The sequence below is a fragment of the Cupressus sempervirens genome, chromosome 6 (genome assembly GCF_028749045.1).
Source record: "Cupressus sempervirens isolate cs-2001-9-10 chromosome 6, ASM2874904v1, whole genome shotgun sequence".
In the NCBI taxonomy this organism is placed as follows: domain Eukaryota; kingdom Viridiplantae; phylum Streptophyta; class Pinopsida; order Cupressales; family Cupressaceae; genus Cupressus; species Cupressus sempervirens.
Genome location: NC_143123.1, coordinates 557,157,798 through 557,176,572, shown reverse-complemented (window position 1 = coordinate 557,176,572; position 18,775 = coordinate 557,157,798). Strand labels below are relative to the sequence as shown.

At 35.0% G+C, this 18,775-nt stretch overlaps 1 protein-coding gene across 4 annotated transcripts in view; it reads right to left on the bottom strand.

Moving 5' to 3' along the window:
- LOC149553473 (B-block binding subunit of TFIIIC) overlaps positions 1-18,775 on the bottom strand; it is a 190,189-nt gene that overhangs the window by 31,872 nt on the left and 139,542 nt on the right. For 3 of the 4 annotated variants that reach the window (XM_089788919.1, XM_089788922.1, XM_089788918.1), the window contains exons 8-13: positions 11,847-12,137; positions 11,470-11,625; positions 9,729-10,177; positions 8,729-9,623; positions 5,621-6,410; positions 5,447-5,511 (exon numbers count right to left, since the gene is read on the bottom strand). In XM_089788919.1, coding sequence (XP_089645045.1) covers positions 5,447-5,511; positions 5,621-6,410; positions 8,729-9,623; positions 9,729-10,177; positions 11,470-11,625; positions 11,847-12,137 — 2,646 coding nt within the window. Of the gene's footprint in view, positions 1-3,275; positions 3,852-5,446; positions 5,512-5,620; positions 6,411-8,728; positions 9,624-9,728; positions 10,178-11,469; positions 11,626-11,846; positions 12,138-18,775 lie in introns of those variants that run through there. The other variant, XM_089788920.1, reaches the window with a different exon arrangement.

Below are 18,775 nucleotides of genomic sequence, written 5' to 3'. Positions count from 1 at the left end.
GAGCTGCACAAGAAAGAACTCTGTCAGGCAAGAAGGCATGGAAACCTAAGGTAGAAAAGCTAAACATGCAGATTATAATGATGACAATTTTGTATAGTTCAATAAGTATTATAGCTTGTATAATAATATGGATAGAAAGCAACTAGAGAATGCCATAGTAAGAAACATGATTTTGAGGAACAAAAGATTTGATAGTATACAAGGAAAGATCCCAAAAGATCTTTGTAATAGGTTATTAAACAGGAAGAAAAGAGTGGTAGAAGAAGACACAAAGTTGAGCGAAAACATGATTAACAAACTGTGTGAAGTTAATTCTAAAGAAGATATTGACAAAATTTTGAAGGGTATTGAACCCTTGCTGAGGAACAAAAGAAGCACAATTCTTCTAATGGAAGGCAATTATGAAGAGGTTAAGAAGGAGACAAAAGAAGCCATAGTAAGATATATGACTTCTATGCCAAAAGTGAGTGCACAGCCACAACCAGATAGTCTAGTGTATGTGGAAACCAGTAATCCTACTGGTGATGAAGAAGAAGTTGAGGACACATAGCAAGCACCATCACCGCCTCACATAGTTATGGGTACTGAATCCATGTAAATGGATAATACACACATAACAGTAGATGCAAAGAAAAACCCTTTTGCAAGTTATGGAACAAACGTTGTTGGCAATATCAGCAATATCACTGCCTATACCAGCTCTGATGAGGAAGATGAAGAAGAGGAAAGGAAGAAACAGGCAGAAGAGAAGAGGAAAGAATAAGTAAAGAGGAGAGAAGAAGAGAAGAAGAAAGACAGATTCAGAAAAGAAACAAAGAGGAGGAAAAGAGGATAGAAGAGGAAAGGAAGAAGAAGCAAGAGGAAGAGGAAAGGAAGAAAGAAGAAGAAAATTCTGAACTAAAGCAAAGATGGAAGATTGTGATACAAGAGTCATCATTCTTGCCCAATTTGAAACATGTGGAGTTAGAACTTGGGAAGGTAGTGTTTCAGCATGAGGCTGACATACCTTATGTAGCCCTAGCAATTGTGCCCATTGTAGCACCAATAGCCACCCCATCATCAGCAATCAAACTACTGTTAGTATTATCTGATGATGATAATGATTAGAAAGGACTGATGAGTACTTTGAGTAAATTGCTCCAAAAGAATAAATCAGTTAAGTCTTTGGAAAAGATGCTATCAGAAGTCTTGGACAGGATGCAGAAGACAATTACTACAACTGCAGTAAATCCAGACTTGCAGTCAAAGGCTAAAGAATTGGTGAAGTCTTTTGATGAAGAATTCACAACCTTGTCTGAAGTTGCTTCAGCACAAGCACAACCAAACATGACGCATCACTGTTTGATACAATATGCATGAACACAAGGAATGACTTAAAGGCACTTGATGTATGCATCAAAGAATTTAAAAAGCATATTGATGAAGGTAAGAAGTTGTATGGACAATGCGCACAGTCATACAAATACCTGACAGATTTGGAGAATCAGTTAAAGGATCAGATGAGTGAGCTTCACACACTCACTGCAAGGTTACAACTACTTGAGGCCAGCATTGAAGATTTTGGAACAGAAGTGGAGAAGATCCATAATGCAATTAGAAGCATAGAGATTGATAAGGAAAAGGTTATCAAAAGGTTCTCTACTCTTAGAGAAATTTTGTCACCCAAGATCAGCATTTTGCAAAAGCAATTGGAGGAGTGTCTTGCAGCTAAGGCCTCTTATGACAAATTTGCCTATACTAACTTGAGCGTGGTTGAAGTGGCATCTTATGCACTTTGTGCATTCATAGGTATCTTTGATACAGTCAAGGAGAACTGGAAGAAGGAAGTTGAAAGACTGAAACTTTTTTATGCAGATTATTTTTCCAAAATATCAAGTTTATCAGCAGAAGGCCATACAGTTTTTATACAAATTTTGACACCTTTGATTGATGTCAAAGAGGGAGTAATATATGAAAGGAAAATTGTACATGTAGAAGTATATATGTATATGTAAGGGGGAGTACACTGATGTATCATTGTAAGGAGTGATAAGGAATGTAACGATCCATCAAAACATGAATAAAATAGTTTCTATTTTGAAGGTAATTTTTGTAGTTACTTTTTTATTTAGTTATGTTTTGTATGACATCATTTTGGGACTTAGCCAATTTTCCCAAATGTTGCCATCTCTTTAGGATCTTTTAAAGTGGACCCCTGCCGGCTTTGCATTCAAACATACCATCAGATAGACAAAGAGGACAGCATTTGCCACCTCTTCTCTTTTGAGGAGGTGGAGTCAGAGACTCATCTTGTTTTTCATTGCCCCATTTACTATAAGATTAAGGGGATATTTTGTTGCTTGTTTAGATGGTGCAAGAGCCTTTCATCTTTCTTCAGATACACTGATGAGCGGTTTCTTGTGCTCTATCTACAGGAGGTCAAGTGGCTTCGTGCTCACATTCTTGAGCCTCACTTCCTGCCAAACAGACTTCAAACCAGCTCATTACCTCCTCCACTCTAGGGTCCAAGCCCAAGGGACAAAGAGGTCTCTCAGCCTTTCTTCTGGTTCTTTGAGCCAAACCAGATTCATGAGACCTTGCAAGAGGTACACTCAGGAGTACCACTCTACCTCTAACAGTGCCTTGAGATGGCACATGGTGATTACACACCTTCGCCTTGGACTGTATCCTTTGGTTTTGGATTACTTCTTGCCTGTGAGAAGTACTTAGGCTTTCCTTGCTCTATCTCTTTGTTTTATTCTTTCCTACTTTGTTCTTTCCGCGGACACACACACACACACATATATGTATATATGTAATAAATATATGTATATATGTGTGTGTGTGTGTGTGTGTGTGTGTGTGTGTGTGTTTGTGTGTGTGCGCACATAGCTAAAAAGTAGAATTAAGTTTAGAATGCTATTTACTAATACATATGCTAAACAAACCCATTAAAAAATTCAAAATTTGAAACATATCATTCTAGTTAAATTCATCTTTAAGTATCAAAAAGATCAAACTAGATAATAGTTTTCTAAATAGCAGTCTAGGTCTTAAAAATATCTAAAAGATCAACCTACAATCACTAAACATTTCGACTTTTAGAAACACAAATCCCAGATGTGTACCCACAGGAGATTCGTTTCAGAATCCAGATCCATTAGACTTCATACCCGGTCACCCAAAAAGTCCGATGCTTCAGCAACTAAGCCAAATAATAATTCTTTAAGCTTCAGCATTTTAACAAACACTTGGCATGTAAGATAATTTTACTAAATAGAAAAACTTCAAACATGTAGAAATGTAAATCAGGCTTGAAGTAACCACAAATTATGAATAAATATGTATGCAAACACTTTGCTGCCTTACAGACTGAAAATGAACCAGATCTCAAAGAGACTTTTTTTCATACATTTTGCATGCAAACAACTGATGGGTTTTGACTTGTTACTTTAAGATATAAAGGTCTGCCTGCTACTACAGAATTGAAAGTCAAACTTGAAAGAGAGAAACAAATCGTACTTTGAATTCTAAACTCAGACCATATCACAGACTTCATGCAATAATGGGAAACCCCTAACAGCATACGCAGCTCTTTGGGAAGAGTGTGATTGCCTTCAATAATGTGAAAGCTGGTCTTTTGGGCCACGTCCATAAATGCTGGTCAGTTATTATTTTTATTTGCTCCCAATCTTCTCAGAACTGACCCCACAATCTACCAAATTCTATGAATTGAAGCTCAATAATGACTCTAGGGTGCCATCTCCCACTTGCACAATATCATTGGGATCCTTCACCAATTCAAAGTACTGATAACCAGAAGAATTCACAATTCTCCAGAGAAATGCTGAAACCCTTGTATACTCCATTGTCTTCACAAGAAAACAAGCAAAAATCATCAATCACATTATGAATCCATTTCCCTTTTTCATCTTTTATACTCCCTTCATAACAAATCAATCCATGAGGCTTCATGAATAAGATTCATTAATTACTTAAAGGTATTTTCTTTTGATGCAAAGTTGACTTTATAATAAATTAACTCACTCCTTCAACTTTGATGCCAACTCTCATAATTCAATTAATAACCATTAATGGTGCCATTTAAAATCACATGTTGACTTAGGAGAATAAATAAATAGACCCCCTCATTATGACATTCATTTAATGCACTTATTAAGTCGATTGGCCCCACTTAATTAATAACTTTATATTATAACTTCATAAATACTTTATCATTAATAAAGTGACTTTACTAATGACAGATAATACCCATGCGCTATATAAAAAACTCCACTAGTTCAACTGACGAATAAATCAACCACTAAGTAGACCATGAATCTGGATGCCCTGCCAGATATATAGTAATTCCTTGACATTGACTTATTATAACAGTTAGTCTCTGAATAATTGTTCCAGTGTAGTCGGCACTTAGTTGTAGTTGGCACTTGGTAATTTAAGTATTTTGTACTTATGTTAGTGGGTAGTTAGGGAACGGGGAATGTGTCGGTTGGGTTCTAACCAACCGACCCCTTTATAAGCAGATTGATACTTGAACTTTGTACATTCATGTTTTGGTAATATAATAAAATAAAACTGTTCCTTGCCTGCATAGACATAACATTGTGGTATGGTATATTGGTGAACTGGCGATAATAGTTGTAGGATATTCTTTAACTTCTGGTAGCAATTGCTCTCTACATCCAGTCAACAATACCAAATCACAATATGGCCACAAACCTGTTCAGACCTCTGTTAAAGATTGAAATCATGACTTTGCTGAAATAAACATTACTATAACCAGTAAGTGTGCCAAATTGAACAAAGAGCAATCCTAAACTCTCCTATCCTCTAGAATGGGAATCGACCTCTGATTCTGCTAACTCAGACCCTCTAACAACCAGACTTAGCCTACAAGGGCCAATCATAGGCTAAACTAAGCAAACTTTGATGCTCAAGTAAATGATGATATTACATAATTAAATCCAGTTGATAAAGCATTATACCAAGATCAGAAGACAAAATGCCCATGATACCAAAACAGAGACATAAGGTAGGGTACTACAGTTTATGTCTTCCTAGTTCGCTACTGTTTTTCATGAAATTGATTTTCCACACAGAAAATTACCACCAGCTCATAACCATACCTTAGCCCTCAAATTGTGTCCTCTCTGTTAATTCCCTACCTATTTAAAATTCATTCGAGTAGTCCGATCATAATATCTTGTCACTGCTATTCAGATTCTCCTACTGTAGGATTTTCATACAGATTCTCTCCATCAAATAGTTTAATTATTTTTAATGGTGCTTCCTACATTCCCCATCCCATCTTGTAAGTTCCTATCTTCTTGTTAGGTAGATTTGGAACACGGTAAAACTGACAGTCAGCTGTATTCGTAAATGCTAAAACGGAAACAACCTACGTAGTTCTGTATATTTCCTCAGTTAAAAAAATCATTTGACATACCTTTATAACTTGGTTTAAGGACTGCAGTGCCTCAATAATCGCATCAGTTTCTAGCATATGATGTTCTACAGCGACAACATAAATAAAGTGATAATTAAATATGAGTTAAACAACTTACTATTGAATAAGGATGAAGAAAAGAAACCAAACACAATGCACAGCAAAGGCACATACCATCTAATCCAATAGAATGTGCAACTTGTTCCAAGCTCAACCCTTCATCACCAGCCTTCTCAATTGCATCCAAAGCCGACTCAAACCATTGGGGTTGAAAAAAGGAGGGTTCTTCATGCATTGTTCTTGAAGAGAAAATCTCCTCTGCAAAACTAACTAGAGTTTCCAATAGATGTTTATGAGATTCTATGCTGTGTTCCTTTGGAGCTTCTAGATGATCATCATTGTAGTTTGGAATAAGGTCACAATTTATAGTGACTCTGCTCAAATCAACATCTAAATCAGATTGACCGGAACATTCAATTGCATCATCTTCGAGCTGGCTCTTTTCATTCAACTCCCTACTGAGAATTTCAGCCATAGGAATTGTTGCCTGATGCACATTCACTTGAATCCCAGGAAACCCTCTCTCCCGACGTGTACAAAGCTCCCCTTCTCTTGGCCATGGGAGCTTCGGCTTTGCAGACTGCAGATCTCGTCTGACTTTCTCTTTATCGATTTTACGCTTCAAGCCTCTGGGATCATCAGCATCACCAATCCCTTCATTGGGCAGATTAGGTGCAATAAGGATGTCTCCAGAAGATACTAGTCCAAAAAGATGAAAAATATCACCACAATTCAGTTCAGAAGGAAGGCTTATCCAATCCTCTTCAAGCTCCTTTTGGACCCTAGTTAACCATTTTGCAAACTTGGAAGCTTTTTCCCCTGTACCAATAGGAAAGGGAGATGCAGATGCATTATGAAAAAATTTGGGAGAAAGCACAAATGGTTGAACACCGTGACCTACAACCTGTAGAGAAGCAAGAAAGTAACACATAGTCAAAGAATATACAAGAAATGCATGTAGATGTTGGAAATAGATACACCTGAGTTTTTGCTATGTTAAACATATCAAATAAATAGAAAGGCAATCATCCAAAATTTCATAAGGACTGAAATTCATATCAATTGTTAAGAACATCTTCATATAAGCTCTTCTAATAAACATGTATATATGTTTGACATTTGATCTATGTGAAAATCAAACAATTTCATAGGAGTATGCTGGTATATAATTTAGTAATCTTAAAATGTAGAACATTCCACTCTTCACAATGCTTTCTTGTTATAACTTATTCCCGACTTCAAAAATGCATGTTTTCTGACAGAAGTAACACTTAGATACAGCTGTTAAACTCCAATAAGAGAGAGAATTGATCAATATATCAGATTAAAGAAAGCCATAGAAGAATAGTTGAAAAGCACTAAAAACAATGTATTTAACTCTGCACAGGCTGCAGCACAACATGTTTTAAGTTTTGTGATGCACAGAAAATAAAAGTCCCTTGGGACTATCCTACTCAAATCTACATCCATAAATGAATTAGATGATATTTAACACAAACATGTCAATTCATTGTCATGGAAGATATGGAATAAGTCTGAGAATAGTTATCTCCTTGTCTTCCAGCACTTGGAAAAAATTGACATAGCTATAACTAGTTTCACCTTAGTCATCCTCTCCAAACAATCAAAGAGATGAGGAGTTTCTCAATCATATTCACAAAGATCTAGAGAACAAGAAGAGAGAGCAGAAAGGAACTTCAAGAAAGAAATATGGCAGTTCTTGGTTTTACTTTTCACTTCAAGCAAATAAAGGGACATTCTAAGGAATATTTTGCATAATTATGTATCTGGGTGACAAGATAAAGAAAACAAGCAGGCATAATGATCTTACTGAGATGTCAACCACTAACAAGATGTTAAAAGAAGTAATGCATTTGATGTTTTATGTTCTATATTAATATGATATTTTATGGTTTTTAAGATTTACTCCATGGATTAGTTGTTCTCGAGCATTTCAAACCTATGCAGTAATCTCCCTTTGTTAGCATAAGAATATCTAGATTCAGTTTGCATTTGGTCTTACAAATACTGCTGCAGTGGACTTGTCATGGAAAATGGCAAAAAAAGATGATTTGATGTATTAACTCCATTTCCAGCATAGCAAAGCATTGTGCTTTTATGCTTTAAAAGATGTGAAGAATTTCAAGCGAGGAATTGTTGTAGACTTGAAAATGTCATAGACTCTTCCAGACAATATGCATTTTCTTGAAAGTTAGAATAGTGAGAACTTCTTGCTTGATGATATTCTCATTAGTGAGGCTTGAAATGTTGAAGAATGATATCTTTGAGCAATTAGATCCAGAGAGATTCATCTCAGACATTTGCACAGCCAAAAACAACCTATGCAGTACAACTGGAGTGGTGTGAGCCTGAAAAGACCTGCTTCAGTTTCCAGCAACGGCAGAGCTTACAGGGTAAAGTGACAAATTTGAGAGATAATGTACTTGGACTTTGAACTTGCATATGTATCTGTCAAAGTAAGTTAAACCTGTGTTTTATTCAAAAAGAAGCTTATGAAAAAAGGTATTCTATATTTATAAACGGAGGTATTACCACATTAAGAAATGATTAGGGTCAAACAAAAAGCAACTTATAATATTCTAATCTGGGAAAGAAGTTTATTAGTAAGTTATTTCAGCATTTTATAAAATCATCTCAGGAAGTTTATGCCAGAGATTCTTCATGATGAACCACATGGTAAAATGATTAAGAAAGGCATAGAACAGACTAATCAAGTTAGAACAATGGAAAGGGGCAACGAGATAGAAAATTGTAGACTGGATTGAGCTAACCAAAGTCAACAATGATCATTCAGCATACAGCACCATCAAACTATGACTGATAATGCATAGCACAGCTGTAGGTTATGTAGATGGTTCTTTTGTTAATAAGACAAATATAAACAAGAAAAAGAAAAAGAAAAAGAAATTTCAGAAGTAAATTAAGATTCAAAATTTTGACAGAAAAAATCACCAGTCAAGGTTCCTCTACGGGCAGCAAGGGCCATACAGCCCATACCAACATGGTTTTACTAGGTTAATTTAATTTCAACACCTTCATCTATATTTGAATTTGTGCATAGAATACAGAACTTATCCTTATTAATTTTAAGTCTCACTATAACATGGTTACTTTCACATACTTGAGTCCAATACGATGTTATTTATATATTTATCATACTCTCACAATGGAATACATAGAGACAATGGAAAACTTCCATACCACAAGCCCATGTGCTCTGAGAAAGTTGAAAGCAGCAAAGACATCAAATTCACTATATTGTCGAAGAGTATTCACTAACACTTGGGGAACCTCAGTGTTTGTTGAGGAATTGAGGAAAACAAGTTTAATGAGTTCAACAGCATTTGCGACTGCAACAGACTTGTGCACAAGCTTTTCAGTGCTGAAATCCTCATTCTCCAATAACTTCTGAACCTTCTTTGGCAAGCGACGACGATTTGTCCTCATTCTGCCTCCTCCAATATTAACTCGACTAGATGGATGTGTATCAGCAGAGCCAGAAACCACAACACAGCCTACTGAGCTTGCAGAAGTAGAAACGCCAAAGTCTGCCAAAGCACATGGAGATGGCGACAAGGATGCTTTAGAGGCATGTTCTGTAGAAGAACATGGGTGTTCGCTGACATAAGCTGGGCCCAAACCATTAGTCATAGAAACATTGGAGGTAAATCTCTCAGACGGAGAAGACTCGGACAATTTTGCCATATATGTGTTAGAGACTCCATTCTTTTTAACTGCACTTAGTTTGGCCATGCATTTGCATCTCATAACCTCATCAACTGCAACTGCAATGCTTGGTTCTTCAAAATCATCCCACAATGGGTAGAGTTGGCTGGGGCCATCTGAAGTTCTTATATCAGCATCATCTGCCATTAGATCTCCATCCATTTGTTGGAGATGCTTAGCATACCGTGCAGTAAGCAAATTACAAAGATGCATTAGGGCTTTCCTCACAGTTGGCTCATGTTTGAAAGAAGCAATTCTTCTTCGGCAAGTCTCTGGAGGAGCAGGCAAACCAGGTACTGAAACCCAATCAACTCGATGAAATCGAGCCCCAAGTGTTGTTCTGTATCTTGCATAGCTAGTAATCAATGACCTGCCAAATTAAAGAGAAATGAACATTGAATATTAGTCTGGTTAGGAAATAAATGATATAAATCCAGATGTGAATGCTTCAATATAAATTATTTTTAGTATGCACCTTTCTAAACTATCAGTCCAGGGAAAACGTCTCTTCCGTGTAGGCTTAAGCCTAGACAGAGAACTTATGTGATTAATAAATATGTCATCATTAGCATCTTCGTCATCAAGATCATTTTGATCTTCCCCACCTCCATGATTGCCATCACAGACTTCGTTTTTGTGTTCATGACGCCCTTCCTCAACAAGAGTGGCATCATGGAAGTCAGCATTTTTGTTTGTTCCTTCATTGGGGTCACTTTCCCTGTGAAGAGATGACCTTTTGAATTGGACATCTAGGTTGTCATATTCTGAAAAGTCCTCTAGAGAAGACCTCTTTCTCTTTGGACTATGCTGCTGAGTTTTTATGCGTATTTGCATTTTATTATCTGGTTCAGAAGGATTCAAAGCCTCTCTCTGCATTGCCATAAGACGAGCTTTTCTGTTCTTCTCATAAGATACCCTGAGCACCTGCACTAACAACACTTAACAATTAAAATACTTATTTAAACATGCTTTTGAAAAAATTCATCTAATTGATTGATATAAGATGCATGTTTCAAAAAAGAAAACTCTTGCATCTAAACATTGCGAAGATTGTATAGTACTTCAGTGATCTCAGAAGTGACTAATTCAAAACCAAAAAACTACACTGTACAAAGCTAGCCTTCAGAACATGTAGAAGATTTACATAGGCATCAATACTAAAGTGGTCAAATTTACAAGGACTATCTAGATTTACAAACCTGGAAAACAATTTGATAAACACCAAAATTACCAATATATCACTGAGTCATACGTTTTTATTTCAATCATATCAGATCAAAAAGAAGATTGAACAACAATAAATTGCTTCAAATTTATGGGCATGGACAACAGAAGAGCTGATTCTTGAATAGTTATAACAAGCAAAGCTCTTATGTACATATATGATGCAATATTGTTAGATGTATCAGAAATAAAGCCATAACACAGATGGTATTTAGAAAAATGTTTGAAGAATAGTTGATATTTAGATAATAAATTCAAGGATGCTCGCCTCTAAAAATATATAGAATGGCATTAGAATCACAGACAAAGTCAAGAAACAAAATCCTTAAAAGTTATATGAAAATAGCTATTGGAACTGTCAAGAAAAGTCTCAGCAGTAAGGCCAGTATTTACCAAAAATCATTCAGTGAAAGCTATTTAGAAGAAACCAAAAATCATCCTGCCAAAAAAACAAAACTTAACCTGTACAAAAAAAAACGCTCCATCAAAACCACTAAAAATGACATGGAATGACACTGAAATTTCACAAAGAATTGTAGTTGGCAATACTTTTTATAAAAAATTAGAAACACATGAAGCAATGGTTACATATATCTCACAAAATGCTGTGGAAAAAAATGGGAGAGAAAAGGACTGGGACTTTCCTATGCAAAATAAAAAATTTATAAATGTCCAATGTGTTGTAAAAGAAGCATCTTTGTCTCACCCTGTCAATGTCAATAATAGATGTACGAATCATAAAAGAAATAGCTGCAAAGTCTCTTCTTATACATAGATAATGATTGAAAATCAGCAAGGATGTTGTCACTGGAAGCTGTCTAGGCCTGGTTGATGGAATTCACAAAGATTCAAGTAGCTGGAACCAATGGACAAAATAAACAAATAATTTAACAAGATGAAGAGTAAAATCCACTCTATGATACATATCTGTCTAGGGGACGTAACTTTATGACAGCTAATATTGAATTAATTACATGAAGGTAAAGTATAACCTGTTCCAAAGTAAGATTTAGATCCTTGGCAATTTTAACACATTCCTTGAATGACATGCGCTTCTGAAGATCATCATTTGCAACACGCTTCAGCAACTCTGTTCGCTGATCAACGCTCATAACCCGAACTGATGTCCACGAACGTTGTAAGAAAATCTGAAGAAAATTTTGAAAAACGCACAGTCACAACATAATATTAACAAAAAACACATTAAGCCATTAATAAATTCAAAACTACTGTATGGCAGAACTTCATTCTAGTCCATTAAATGGAAAGTAATTTGCAGCAGATCAGGATACAACATTCAAAGAACACAGTCAACAAAATATTATTTTCTTTCAACACAAACTTATAGTTCCTCAGTAAGTACAAATACCTCAGGTACACTAGATCCAGGAAAAGCACGAGCTGCAATTGTTGGATCTGCAGCACAAAAGCAATATTCAAGAGTTTTCCAGTAAGCATCCAATGCATCCCTGCTTGAGAGGACAAAATCATGTCGCACCCTTGGTCTAAGGTCAAAGACATTCGCAGTCAATGATGGAACTGCACGAGGTACAGGCTCTTCAATGTAAGGTTTGAGTTCCATAGCATATGTGAGAACAGCCTGGGGGACTGCATCACCATCATCTTCCTCATGTCCCTTGATCATCACGAGCCGAAGCAACTAAAAGCATAAAGCATTCCATTAAACACATAATCAGATAGCTATTTATCAAAATTAAATTTGACTTATCAAAAAGATGATGGAACTATCATAAAAAATACAGATAGCTATCATAAAAAAAATACAAATTTCAACTAATAAATGAATCCATGTCATAGTAATAAATAGATTGACATGTAGGCCTACAATCACCATGTGAAACTATGTTAGAAGGCCAAATGCATACTTGAGCTAAGCAAGACTAATCTCAAAAGAAGAATAAATGATTTAAAGCTCTAGAAAGTAGTGCAATAAAGCCAAGTCTGTCATGGCAGATGTATCATGCCAAGCGGATGATGGTCAATGATATCTATACAATGATCAAGTCATCAACATGGAGATCAAAAAACGAGCCATGTTTTCTCAAGATGTAGACAATTTTAAGAATACGACCTAGAGAAGAAAGGAGCACATCTTGGCATATCAATCCCAAGGCACTTATTTGTTGCCATTAATAAGCTTCTTCAATCTACAACCTAATGCAGCGAACCTGTATGGCTACTCCATGTAGATTTCATACTAATGGGAAACCCATGGAATTCATTTTCCCATGGACACAAAGGTCTTAGTGTAGTCAATACCAAGAACTTGTAGCAACCCTTTGGCCACAAGTTGTGCTTTCAGCTTATCCAGAACTCCATCCACTATATATTTGGTTCAAGGAATCCACTTACACCAAACCTTTTTTCTTCCCTTAGGACGACAAACTAGGTCCCTAGTGTTGTTCCTCATCAAGAAACTATACTCTTACTCCATTGTTGAAAACCAATCCAAAATATCTAATGGTTCATGAAAAGATCTGAGATCTGAGGCAAAGAAGATGTAGGCATGTGGAGTATACATTAGATCATGTCCTTCGAGAATCTAAAGGGATTGTTTTAATAATATTATATTTTCTATAATGGTCATCTTAGGTTTTGTTGGTTCCCAAAACCACAGATTAGAAATCCAAGAGCTTTGCCAATTTTCCAACAGGATTTCACAACCAATTTTGGCCAACGAACAAGAACCACCTTGATTACCCTACACTTTAGGCTTCGCTACACCCAGGCGGGTAGACCTTCACCTGAATGCTAACTGCCTTGTTCAAGGCTTTTATAGAACGAATTTAAACTGTGTGAGTTCTCTGCTTGGCAAGGTCTTCAAACTCGATCAAAAATGAAATTGGATGCTGAATGTTTGAATTGAATGAATGTTATGTATAATGTTATCAATAATTGATTTGTGCTTGTAAGAAGGAAGATATAGATTTTTTGACTTCAATAATAAAAAGACCAGTGCCTCTGCTCATCCGAGCAACAGAGTCAACTACAATGGAGATTATCACGTACAACTTTATAAAGTTCTATGCACTTGAAGTATAAACAATTTAATAATCAAGACGTGAAGGATCAAGTATATATATGCAATTTTAAACTAGTCCAGATTGCACTTTAACTCCTAAGGTAGGGGGACAAACTGGATATAAAAATGGAAACAATTCAATATTTCACTATATCTATAATGATCGAGTTTAAAATGCTATAAATGACCCTATCCACTTATCTGACATTTAAATTGTTTATGGAATTTAAAAATAATTATAAAGGACGAATCAACTGCAATTTAAATCTCCTTGCCTAAAATAAAAATAAACAAAGAGCCTTTTATTTTATTATCAAAATAAAATATTTGAATTCATATTACAAAGCCATATTTTGCTCCTTATTCCTCCTTACAAGTATTCTTCTTCTAATTGCTTTTGTCGAATGTGTCTTGTTTCTTCTCCCCTATTCACAAATAACTTATCCCTTATTTATATCATGGAAATAAGACGACATGACTTTTGAATATGAAAGGATGTTTCTCTTTTGAAAATAAATAATATTATCTATTCAATTATAATCACACCTCTTCATTTAAATGTTTTTTCTTCTAAAATAATCGTTGCTTAACATCCTTAATCGGGGACTTTTAATAAGTTTAATCACCATCATAATGTGTGTGCTTAATATTGTCGTTAACTTCAAAAGGTGGATTATAGCTTGAAAATTAATTTAGTAATGAAGCCTTATCATCGTTGAGCATTCGCATATGATTTTCATTGAGCCAAAACAAGTCGAGGAGGAAAATTAAATCTCTTGCAGAAATTACAAAGCCACGTTATCAGTTTATAGCGTTATGCATAGAGTTTTGAGCTGCTTCTTCACTTTATGGATCGATAATAGGGACACACCCAATATTTTTTTACTATACATCGTGTATAATTTTGTCTGCCTTTGAAGACTTTCATATATTCGATGGATTTTCTTCCATACTTACTGATGGTAACGCTTCACAAAGGGATTTCATCAATCACATAAACACACATCATAGATATGCCGGACTTTTCACTACTGATTGTGTCGTTTTGAACAGGCAATTACCACCGTCAACATTAAATCATCTTCAAGTTGTTGCTGAAAATATATAAATTTCATTTTTTGTATTCATCGTGTGCCTTTGCAAGAGCAATTGTGATTACGCAAATATCCATATCGTTGCCTCTTCTCAAATCGTTGAAGATTCCAGAACGTATAGCTTGACAAACTAACAATATTTCCTCATCCTTATTTAGCCCTTCCTTGTATCATGATTCAAACATTGTCAAAGACATATCCAGAACCCACTATGGCAAAGGATTTAATATTATGTGTAAAGATTCTACAACTTCTTTATATCAAACTTCTAATTCTTATTTCCTTGAATGCTGATAACTATTTCTGAGATCTGAATACCGATGAATTCGATACTTATAATTCTGATCTTTTATATGTAACTGCAAGTAGAACAGTATGATAATCTTCTTGACAAAATAGCCTTAGAGTGAAGTGTTTGAAGAGCACTTAATTTCTTTATCTCAGATACAAGAAGGAAGAATCGATTTATTGGATCCAATATTGGAGAATATCTCAATGCTGTTAATTACTGAACAATGATGCTTGGAGGAACAGACTGAACATGTTTTGTGTGTCCTACAAGTCTGCATCATCATTCCTCTAAATATCTAAACCAAGGGACGTCACCATCAAAGGGCATGTCCCTATCCTTGGTTGGCTTTGATAACCTTTCTCATGGATTGGCGACTTCAAGACTAGTTAGGATTAACACTAACACATTGTATTAGTTTAGTATTAAATGCAATTTGATCTTGAAAAGTCGCCGCCTAACATATTAAGGAAGGAGAGTAGATATAAAGCCATTGTAGATATCTAGACTAAGAAAATTTAAGTGCGACCTACACTTCAGGATCTGTAGATTATCATGTTAAATATTTAACACTCCCTCTTAACTTGATAATCATATAGAGAGATATTATATCTAGCAACATCAATACAGATGAAGAAGCAAGAATTAATACTCTATATATGTCTAAATCTTCTTAGTATGTGGTATTATAGAACACATAATACACTATCATATTACTAAACCTGTGATATGACAAATCACTGCTACTAGTGATAAAACACAAAATGTGACTTGTAGAAACTAGTATTTCTATATCACAACAAGATCCTGAGTTTAAGATCTACCAAACTATAGGATAAATCTGGAGAATATTAAAATTCTTTCTTTATCCAAATTATGACTCGTAGACATAGCAATGTCTACATCACAATATGATCTTGAACTCATCTAGATCTTACAATAGAACTCTATTGTTTAGCAAATTATTTAAGAGATCGTCACCTCTCATAATTTTATATATAAGTGTTCAGTATTTCATAAATCATCACCTTTAAGATAATGAATACAAATGGTGGAGCCCATAACAATCAATAGCTTGAAAAAATAAAGTTATTTTATTAATAAACAAAAGAGTACAAATGGATTACAACTCAACCATACCAAGTCTCCTCCTAAAATGTTCTATCTTCACTCTGGATAGAGATTTGGTGAATATGTCTGCTGTCTGATCTGCAGTACAAATGTATTCCAATTTTAAAAAATTCCTATCTACCATATCTCTTACATAATGATAAGGAATTTCAATATGCTTGGATCTATCATGAAAAACTAAATTCATTGAGAGCTTGATGGAACTCTGATTATCACAATGAATAATTGTGGGATTCATAGCTTGCCCAAATAATCCCACAAGTAACTTCCTCAACCAGACTGCTTCTCGGGAGGCCATCACTGCTGCAATATATTCCGCTTCTATGAAACTCTGTGCTACTGAAGACTGCTTTCTGCATATCCAAGATATCATAGCTGATCCTAAACTAAAACAACATCTAGAAGCACTTTTCCTATCTTTAACACTTCCACCCCAATTTGAATCAGTGAATCCATATAAGTCTAAAGCAACTTTCTCATATTTGAGTCCAAGATTAAGGGTGCCTTGTAAATATCTCATAATGTGTTTAACTGCAACTAGGTGAATCTCCTTCAGTTCACACATAAACTGACTTAAGGCATTAACTACATAGCAAATATCCGGTCTTGTATTTACTAAGTACATAAGTGACCCAATCATCTGTCTATGGAGAGTAGAATCTATGGAAGGTGATTCTACAACTGCTTCCTTAAGTTTATGTAGATTAGTCTCCATTGGAGAAGACATGGGTTTGCAATTTCACATTCCAAACCTCTTTAAAATATATGATGTATATTTTCCTTGATTTAGTATGATACTGTCAAAATTCTACGTGCTTCCAGTCCTAGGAAGTAATGAAGAAGACCCAAATCTTTCATCTCAAATTCTCTAGTTAGATCTTTCTTGCACTAATCTATGAGATGATCATCACCTGTTATTAGTAAATCATCAGCATATAGTATCAGAATTACCACATCATTTTTATCTCTTTTATAATATAAGTTGTGTTAGATCTTTCTTGCACTAATCTATGAGATGATCATCACCTGTTATTAGTAAATCATCAACATATAGTATCAGAATTACCACATCATTTTTATCTCTTTTATAATATAAGTTGTGATTGACTTCATTTTTAGAAATCCCTAAGCCAGTGAAATATTTATCAATTCTTTCATACCAGGCCCTGGGAGCTTGTTTAAGCCCATAGAGAGCTTTCTTGAGCCTGTAAACAAAAGTTTTAGGATCATGAGTTTTAAATCCTTCAAGTTGCTCCAAATATACTTCTTCTGAAATTTTTTCATTTAGGAATGTTGTTTTTACGTCCATCTGATGTACTTTCCATCCCTTTGATGTGGCAATTGCTAAGACTACTCTTATAGAGGTATATCTGGCAACAGGAGCAAAGGTTTCTTTACAATCAATTCCTTCTTTCTGAGAAAATCCTCTCGCTACAAATCTGACTTTATACTTCTCAATACTACCGTCAGTAGCATGCTTTATTTTAAATATCCACTTTGAAGAAACAACAGATTTTCCTTTAGGTCTTGGAACGATTTCCCAAACATCATTTTTCATAATAGATTGGTATTCTTTTGTCATGGCTTCTTTCTAAGCCATATGTTTAATAGCATCAAAAGGATTGGTAGGTTCTGTTTTGAATGAATCACTCATGTTAGTTGTATAACTAAAGAATCTTTTAGGTCTTTTGCTTTCTCTAACTGTTCCGGAAGGTGCAGCAAAGTCTTGGGCTGCTTCAACTATTTTAATGGCCCAAAGTGGTCTTTTTTTTAAATTTTCTTCAAGATTCATATTTTGAATTTCATCTTCTATTTCTTCTAAGTTCTCCCTCTGGAATCCAAATTCATTATCTCTTTCAGAACTAGGTAAAGGAGAAGGTTCATTAGAACTTATGGCCCTTTTGAATGTAAGATATTCTTCAAAGATTACATCTCTACTAAGTTCAATATTTTTCTGTCCAAGTATGAAAATCCTATATGCCTTAAATGTTTCACTATACCTTACAAAGATACCTTTCCTCCCAAAGGGTTCTAACTTGGTTCTCTTTTCTTTTGGAACATGGATATATAGTGGACACCCAAAAATTCTAAGATGACTTATATTGGGTTTTTCTTTAGTAAATACTTCTTCAGGGGTTTTATCTTTAAGATAGGAGTGAGGGCTTCTGTTTTGAATGTATATAGCAGTACAAGAGGCTTCTGCCCAAAGATAATATTCTAAATTTTGGTCAAAAATCATAGCTCTAGCAGCTTCTATAATCGTCCTATTCTTTCTTTCTACCACCCCATTTTGTTTTGGATTATAAGGAATAGTGTACTCCCTTTTAATCCCTGATTCTTTACAAAATCTCTTAAACAAATCTGAAGTATATTCTCCTCCGTTATCAGTTCTAAGGGTTTTAATTTTATGCACTGAAAAGTTTTCAATTAATGTTTTGAATTCTTTGAACCTTTGCAGGATTTCTTCTAATTCCTTGCATTTTAAAAAATAAATCTATGTTTTCCTAGAGAAGTCATCTATGAACAAGATATAATACCAGAATCCTCTAAGAGAAGGAATAGACATAGGTCCACATAAATCTGAATGAATTAATTCAAGTACATTATTTGTTTTCCTAGTACTATCATGAAAGGGACTTCTGGAGTTCTTACCCAAAACACACCCTTTGCAAATACTTGGGTGGTCTTTATTTAGTTTAGATAATCTAGTAACCATCTTCTCCATAGTTGATAAAGTTTTG